The 8671-nt window shown below is 44.6% G+C and overlaps 1 protein-coding gene across 1 annotated transcript; it reads left to right on the forward strand.

Moving 5' to 3' along the window:
• Positions 1 to 378: 378 nt before the first annotated feature.
• On the forward strand, positions 379 to 7004 carry LOC111966238 (rho-related GTP-binding protein Rho6). Its single transcript, XM_023990718.2, has 5 exons — positions 379 to 635; positions 1577 to 1664; positions 5904 to 6013; positions 6199 to 6333; positions 6663 to 7004. The coding sequence occupies exons 1-5, from the start codon at positions 516 to 518 to the stop codon at positions 6903 to 6905; spliced, it is 696 nt and encodes a 231-aa protein (XP_023846486.1). The 5' UTR covers positions 379 to 515; the 3' UTR covers positions 6906 to 7004.
• Positions 7005 to 8671: the final 1667 nt, after the last annotated feature.

Here is an 8671-nt window from a genome sequence, read left to right on the forward strand (position 1 = left end):
GTGTGTGTGTGTGTGTGTGTGTGTGTGTGTGTGTGTGTGTGTGTGTGTGTGTGTGTGTGTGTGTGTGTGTGTGTGTGTGTGTGTGTGTGTGTGTGTGTGTGAGAGATAGAGAGCTAGGGTGAAATAAAGGTGTCAATCAAATCTATAAAATGGAACTGAAGCTTGTAAAGCGGTGAAGTAACATTGTTACACATCATGCACTGGACAGGGATAGACTATGCGCAATTGAATAGTTTAGAACAAAGTTGACTGACTACCAACCCTGATCTTGCATAGCCTATGCGGTCCAAAACGCATGCTGCGCAACAATGAGCAGGACGCTCATTTTCATTGGCTGGCGCGACAATATAAAGTTCAGCAGCTTCATAACTCAGCGCATACCGCTGGCAGCAAGCGTCATCGAAGGTGTACTGTACAGCATCCCGGCGGAATGCACTGATAACTGACTGAGGATTTACACGTGTTTTTCTTTCGCATATCAATTTATTGTGTTCGTCAACCAAATCGTATTCACAATGAAGGAAAGGAGACTTACCCAGCCTCTGGTGGCGAGATGTAAACTGGTGTTGGTTGGGGATGTTCAATGCGGAAAAACGGCGATGTTGCAAGTCCTTGCCAAGGATTCCTATCCTGAGGTATGCAATGTCTACACCTGGCACATTTGACTGGATTATAATACCCCATATCCTAAATGCACGCGGAATAGGCTACATACACAGACTATGAAGAGATGACAATAGCCATAGAAACGTCATTCTAATTCTATGATAATAACGAATAGAAGTTTAATATTGCATTGTTTTCTGTGCTTGAGGAAAGATTGAGTAAACCGGAAAGGATATGCAAGTCAGTACAATTCCTCTGAGAACTTCAATGTTGAGAGAAATTTCAAATGGTGCTTAATTTCAAATGGAGTGCATAGCGCGTAGAGCTCACTGTACAATCTTGTTGGATGCATTTGCAGTTGGTTTTGGTTGTGTTTCAGATTATGTTGTTCCCAATAGAAATGAATGGTGATAAAAATAATGTATTGTGTCCTGTTGGAGTCATGAAAGCATTATTCACGATTCGTTCATGATTATTCGTAATAATGGTACCATCCACATGAATGTAGAAGTGTTCAGAAACATATTATATTCTTGTTTACAGTAAAAGTGACTCCAAAATCACACAATACGTGATTTAATCACCGTTCATTTCTATTGGGAACAACATAATCAAAAACACAACCAAAACAAACTGCAAATGCATCCAACAAGTTTGTAGAGTCACATGCTTAACGTAGTGCTAGGAATATGGGACCAAAATACTACACTTTAGCCTACTTCAATACACATACAAATGAATAGGTCCAAATACCAAGGGGCAGGACTAGATGTATAAAATGTTTTCCTTTCTAAACAGTAAAACTGTTCAGATGCCTTATTTGGTCAGACAGACAGCACAGCAGCCACAGACTGGGATGATCATTATGTGTCAATCTAATACGGCTGATGATTACTGGGGTGACTGTTTCACAATGACTGACCGTATTATAATGCGTAGCTAATGAACTCGCTCCTTTCTGTATCCACAGACATATGTTCCAACAGTATTCGAGAACTACACAGCGTGTCTGGAGCTGGAGGAGCAGCGCGTAGAGCTCAGTCTCTGGGACACATCAGGTGAGCGTTACACTCTGCACTCTCCGTGCGTACGTCCAATATACCGTACAGTAATTGAAGCATGGATTTGAGCATATCCAGGTATAATAAGCCTTAATAACGTCTTATAACAAAGGTTATAGTGTGTCATGTCTCTCTATACAAGATGCTCTACCTGTAGATATAGTGCAGGAGGTTTTTGATGCGTGAAATTAAGTTCAAGTTCAAAAGCACGCCATTTGAAATGTGTCTCAGCATTCAAGTTCTCAGACTAATTATGCTGTAAAACCTGACTTGTAATTTCTTTACAGTTTAACATTTCCTTTCCCACCCGCCCTGAAAACAATGCAATCAGAGAGTTTGCGTAACCAACAGTAGGCTAACTAAAGGCCCATTGGCCATTGTCTCACGGTCTTATTTAGCATCATAGTGTATACTGGATGGTTGTTAGTTGTTTGTTATTGTTTACCTTTAAGATAGCGATCTGTTGAACCTTTTATACAGTACTGTTGTCCTGCTGCTTATCACAGGTAGTGATGTGGTAGGCTGCTGAGGTCTGAGAAGTTCGTGGAGGAAGGCCTTTTTCTCAGACAGAGGTGACACAACATTTGAATGCAAATGACCATTTGTGTGCCTGCCTGTTCTCTGTTTCGGTCTCCTCTCCCTTCGATTTATCTTTAGAAGGCATAGAATGACGTAGGCCTAATTCATTTGGCACTACAGTGATCTCATTCCCAGGAGACAAATATATCACCCTTTCGCCACCTACCCCCTTACTAGAGGAATGTCTAATAACTTGTCGGCTCTACATCAAATATGACACCTATAGCGGACACACACACACACACACACACACACACACACACACACACACACACACACACACACACACACACAGTGTTGTGGTGATCCTTCTACATCTTGAAACTGGTGAACATGATCAACAGAACACAACCAGTTCCATGTTGTTGGGCTGCTATGATTAACCTCTACCACGGGGATTTCTGATTGGGCTCCATGGAGTTCAGTTGTGCAGAGGGGGGGGTTCATTGGCCAGGGGGTTGCCTCTGCATGAGTGGTGGGAATAGTGTGTGTGTGTGTGTGTGTGTGTGTGTTCGTGCGTGCGTGCGTGCAACAATGATGATGATGCAATCCCAATGACAAGGTCCTTACCTTTTTCAGTGCACCGTCTAATGAGTCTGGGCGGCTGATGTCGAACCCAATGTGGAATAGACGTTGAATTGACGTCTGTGCCCAGCGGGAAGCGTGTACAAAATGCCGTATATAAGAGAAAACATCACAGGATTCCATTCTTTCGCTTTGTCTGTTTCACTTCAAAAGAGATGGACCGAGCTGGATGCTCGTCCACTCCATAGCGAAAGTCCCGTTACATAATTACCATATACATTTTTCACACCTTGTTTTAAAGCTCTGCCCAGCTCTTCCCACCTTTATTTTCCCCCACAAAACAGTCTAGTCGCTTCTATCTATCTGAGCTCTGTGTCTATCTCTCTAACGTCCTATCCTGGCAGTGCTCTTGTCGTTCATGGCCACACCAAGGTTTTCTCTGATTGTACTATTACTAAAGTTGGTGATTATACATATATCGCTATTATCATGTTTACTGATGGTCTGTGGGGGGAGAGAGAGAGAGAGAGAGAAAGCCTAGCTGTTGATGATTAAACCATGAACAGCCATATCATTATTTTCTCTGAGATTGCTCTTATTCTCATGTTATTTCTTTATTTTCCTTGGCTGAGGGTGTGTGAAGAGAGGCAGAGGGTCCCTTAGGGTCAGGCTGCAGCCTGTGCTTTGCTGTGGAGTGGGCTGTGTTGTTTTGTGTGTTGTTGTGTAACAGAGTTGCTGTGCCTAACGATTCCCCCTGCCGCTCCTCTCTGAGTTCATGATCGAGCTCTGCGGCTGCCTGTTCTCACCGTCTCTCTCACAGTGACCGGACTCAAAGTGAGATGCTCCGTTAGTTCTCTTTCCCTCTGCCTCTCCAGCCTCCATCAACAAGCAAATAGTTTATCATTCGTTTTTTTAGACTCCTCCTTCTCCCAGTGTTGTGTGTGTGAGTCCACGTCCAGGGAGGGGAGGTGTGTGTGGGGGGTGTATCATGGCTTGTGTCCTCTCTCAGCTCCAGGGCTCAGAGCCATCATCATGTCTGTTTCCCCAGTGTTGCATCACCCTGGGCTCCTCTCTGCCAAATGCTGGCATTGTCACCTACTGGAAAAACAAGTCAAATCGCTACTATTCAGTTGCCTCGTTTCTTGCCTTTCCACACTTGACTGTTCATACAGTCATTCCCTGTGAACGTCAGACAATTGTCTCCCTCACATGAGAGCGTTTGTTAGGCTATTAATAATGGATTGGATCTGAAGACGGTGTCAGGCTGACAGTAGCAGGAGGGAATCCTATATCATCCAAATGCATTTGACACTACCCATAGAGGCGTACGTAGGTCGTACATCCACAGATGAAGCTTTTCTTAATCCATTCTTACCTGGTTGAGTTCGTGTTTCATACGTTTCCGGAGTAGGTTGAGAAGCAGGGAGAGGAAATTGAATCTGTTGCTGGTGCGGTAAGCGATGAGGGAACACAACAGAGGACGGACATTCAGTCAAGCGTCTGTTTTGAGCACAGGGACCTCCCTTTGCAACACTAACATACTAGCATACTTTTACACTTCGATGTATAGGCCCGCAAGCATATACGCACACACACACACACACGCGCGCACACGCACGCACGCACGCACGCACACACACACACACACACACACACACACACACACACAAACACACACACAATGCTCACGCACAGATTTTCTTCGCAGTTGTCTTCAATGTGTAACACGAGAAGCATTGGCTTTTTTTCTAACGACGTTGTACATACATACAGTGTGTGTTCTGAATCATGTCAGTGTGTTGCTTCATACATGATACACTCGTAGAACAACCATCTATGAAAGGTTCTCCCTTGATAGAGATATCTTCATTTCTCCTATCTGATTTCAAGTGGGATTTCTGCACAGACAAAGAGTTCAATATAAACCCTTTGGGTAACGCAGGGGTGTGATTGGGATAGAGTTATAGTGCACTGTGGCTCTCTCTTACTCTTTCTCTCTGTGTGTGTGTGTGTGTGTGTTTGTCTGCTTGTGTGTTCATGTGATTTATTGGCGAGTTCTTCTACTGAGTGGGAAGGCGTGGGGCTTTAGTGAAATGACTTACTGTAGATCCGAGGGTGAGGGAGGAAGAAAATTGGAGTGTGTGTGTGTGTGTGTGTGTGGAGAATCTTTAGCTCCCTGTCAGACCTGTCTCTTATACACATCTAGATGTGTATAAGAGACAGGTATAATAGAGGGTTGGATTCAAGCATTGTCTACCAAGGCTGTTGCCGTAGTTACCGGGGGGAGGTGGGTGGTGTCCTGTGCCTGTCTCTTATACACATCTAGATGTGTATAAGAGACGAGGGTTGGATTCAAGCATTGTCTACCAAGGCTGTTGCCGTAGTTACCGGGGGGAGGTGGGTGGTGTCCTGTGCTGTGTGGGGGGACAGACTCCTTGTGTTAATAGTCTGAGAGCAGTGCTCAAGCATCTTTGTCTGACAGCACCCAGCAGCCATCGTTAGCCTATAGCATCCCTGCACCCAGCCCTGGCCTTTACTATAGCATCCCAGCACCCAATCCTACAATACACCAAGCACCTAACACTCCTCATTCTTGGTCTTTAGTAGGGATGAACGTTGCCCCAGGGACATCACGATCCGATATTATCATGATACTTAAGTGCCAGATACGATGCTTACTGCGATTCTCACAATTCTACGTGTATTGCAATTCGATACGCTGATTGTATTGCGATTCGATGTTCCAAATACATTGCACACCATATGTCCGCTGCAAAGGGACTAGAGATCCATGAGAAAACGATCAGTCATGGAAAGTGCTGAAAACAAATTGGCTCCCTATTTACAAAGAAGATGAAGAACAAGCTATGAAGGAAAAATACTTGAGTTTTGGTGCAGCTACAACAAACTAGCACAAAAATAATATTGCAATATTGTCAAAATGATACGATATTCAGTCAAAAATAATATCCCAATATGTAACTGTATCAAATTGTTTTCTTTTCCCATCACTAGTCTTTATACTGTTCTGGTACGAATCATTCTTATTGCAACTAGTGGAGTCTCATTCGTTTGGTACTGTCCTTTCGAAAGCCCTGTGACTGACCCCAGCCGATCTGTTTGACCCTACAGGCTCTCCATACTACGATAACGTCAGACCCCTGTGCTACAGCGACTCAGACGCTGTGCTCCTCTGTTTCGACATCAGCCGTCCAGACTCATTTGACGGTGCACTGAAAAAGGTAAGGCTCTTGTCATTGTGATCGTCATCATCGTCATTGCTGTTGTCAATTTCTTCTTCCTCCTCCTCCTCCTTGTCATCGTCACAATCATCGTGATCATGCTCTCTGTGTACCATGTACATTACAGCTGTGGTTATGATACATTATAACAACCTTATAACAGTCATATGTCCTTTTCATTGCAGTGGAAGACAGAGATCCTGGATTTCTGCCCCAGCACACGCATCCTCCTGATAGGCTGTAAAACAGACCTGCGCACGGACGTGTGCACGCTTATGGAGCTGTCCAATCAGAAGCAGACACCCATCTCACATGAGCAAGTGAGTCTTTCTCTCTTTCTCCCTCTCTCTCTCTCTCTCTCTCTCTCTCTCTCTCTCTCTCTCTCTCTCTCTTTTTCTCTCTCTTCCTCTCTCTTTTTCTTTTTCTCTTTTTTTTTTTTTCTTTTTTTTTTTTCTTTTTTTTTTCCTCTTTTTCTTTTTTCTTTTTTTTTTTTCTCTTTCTCCTTCTTTTTCTTTTGTTATTTTTTTCTCTTTTCTTTCTTTCTCTCTCTCTCTTTCGCTCTCATATACATACACAATCTCTCTCTTTCTCTCTCTTTGGTGTCTCGCTTCCTCCATCTCACTCCTGTTTTTTCCCCTTCTTGTTGCAGGGTTCCTCCATGGCCAAGCAGCTAGGTGCGGAGGCCTACTTGGAGTGTTCGGCCTTCACCTCAGAGAAGAGCATCCACAGTGTGTTCCGTACTTCAGCCCTGGCCTGCATCAGCAAGCTACAGCCCTCCACCAAGACCAGCCCTGCCCGACGCCTCTCCAAGAGACTCCTTTTCCTGCCCAGCAAGTCTGACCTCTCCTCCACCTTCGGCAAGGACAAGGCCAAGGGCTGCTCCATCATGTGAGGAAGGGAGTAGAACCCAGACAGTGGTGGCCAGAGAGGCACTCCATTGACCGGTCCAGAGGATAAAGGGGGGTGCGGGGTGGGGAAGGGAAGGAAGGGGTTTCTCTTTAATCCCTCTGGCCTCCCCAAACATCCTCCCCACCCCCACTGACGGCCCTCTTTAAAAAAGACTGCTACCCCTCCATGGTTTACTCTGTGTAGTATATACTGGTCTTCTTCATGACCCCCCCCATCCCCCACAAACACATACACAACAGACCCACACACGCACACAGACACACACCTCACCAGCATAGGTTAGTGCAGACTTCCTTTTATAATGACAGTGAGAGCGAAATGATATAAGAAAACATCAATTGTAAACACAGCTCACCTCTTTGTAATGTTGATGTGTGTACCATCCCATCCATCATCCTTGCCCTAAATTAAACTTGAAAATGTTAACGTTAAAATGGGATCTTTGCTAAAAAAAAGGATGAGGTGGCCACCTCTACATTCCTGGCAATGAGAGGGAACGGTACCCAGAGTACCCAGTATAACGCAACTGGGGGGGGGGGGGTGAGAGAGTGGGCCTTAAATTAATTATTTCCATGGCGACCTCTACAGTATTTATTTTAGGACATTGAATCTGTCAGCAATGAAACAGAGTCTGGGGGAGGGATATGGCAAGCACACCGCTCTTAAAAGAGGTAGTGGGGAGGATAGACTGAGCGAGTGCACGTCTGAAGGAGTGCTTATGTGACTCAACATTCACACGGGCCATTAACAGTAAGACGGAGGACATGCTGTGCTGAGAGAAGAAAAAGAAAACAGAGGATGATAGAGAGACTTGTTTTTCTTCCTCCTTTAGTTCGACCACTCTCTTCTTCATCTCAAGGTGTTTAACTTCAGACGTTGATGGAGTGGGGTGATATTTATAAGGCCACTTATACTGTCTAATAGTCTTTGATATTTGATTTATTCAAAGGAGAAGAGTTCCCCCTGGTTCCTCTAAGCCTCATTTGGATCATTCTTAAATCCTCTGACCTTGCGCTAACGTAACACATAAAAGGTAAATCGTCCTTCACTATGAGCTTTTAACCGTAGCATTGAAAGAGTCAAGAGCTCACTCACTACGCCTCAAGAAGCTTACCGGTGGCAGGGATAAGCTGATCATGTCATTGTCAACACTGGGCTTAAAGAGAAGTCTCCTTGCTCCGCGATTGGTCACCTGAGACGAGACTATCTGGAGTCGTCGTTCTTGTAGTGTGGCTAGTCATGATAGTACAGGATCAAGGCCTTTACAAAGCTGGGTATCTCATTCATACCGTGTGAAGAAGAGCTTAAGAAATGTAGATGGGGTAAAGAGTCCTGGGTGTGGTAAGGGGTGGGGGTGGGATGGGTTGGAATGAGCCGAAACAGAACTAACAGGCTGGTCCTGTCTGAAGAAAGTTATTTTTCCATTTTTGTCTGCTTTGTATTCAAATCTTTTAAGTATAAGTTAATTTCATTTTTTTTGGTTTTCTTCTCATTTGAAATCTGCTTTCTGCCCAGTCCTTCTTTAACTGTTTATTGTTGTCTCTGCTGTTTTTGTTGTTGTACTTCCTGACGTCATCTTGTATTAGGAGCTGTCTACGGCTCAGCTAACGGAGGACTTCATGATTTGTTTGCACTGACAGGAGCTCTGACCTGTTTGGACATACAGAACACTGGAATTGAACGTGTTGCTTAGCAACAGTGCGAGCAGGGGCAGGCGTGAGCAGGGCTGCGGTGACTGGGATGCAGTTC

This window comes from Salvelinus sp. IW2-2015, linkage group LG7 (assembly GCF_002910315.2).
Source record: "Salvelinus sp. IW2-2015 linkage group LG7, ASM291031v2, whole genome shotgun sequence".
NCBI classification, from domain to species: Eukaryota; Metazoa; Chordata; class Actinopteri; order Salmoniformes; family Salmonidae; genus Salvelinus; species Salvelinus sp. IW2-2015.

What these genes read in the sequence shown, in the direction of transcription:
- LOC111966238 (XM_023990718.2), top strand. Translation starts at nt 516, where the DNA reads ATGAAGGAAAGGAGACTTACCCAGCCTCTGGTGGCGAGATGTAAACTG. An exon ending in CCAAGGATTCCTATCCTGAG is followed by an intron (nt 636 to 1,576) that starts GTATGCAATGTC and finishes CTGTATCCACAG; the next exon opens with ACATATGTTCCAACAGTATT. An exon ending in CACCCATCTCACATGAGCAA is followed by an intron (nt 6,334 to 6,662) that starts GTGAGTCTTTCT and finishes TTCTTGTTGCAG; the next exon opens with GGTTCCTCCATGGCCAAGCA.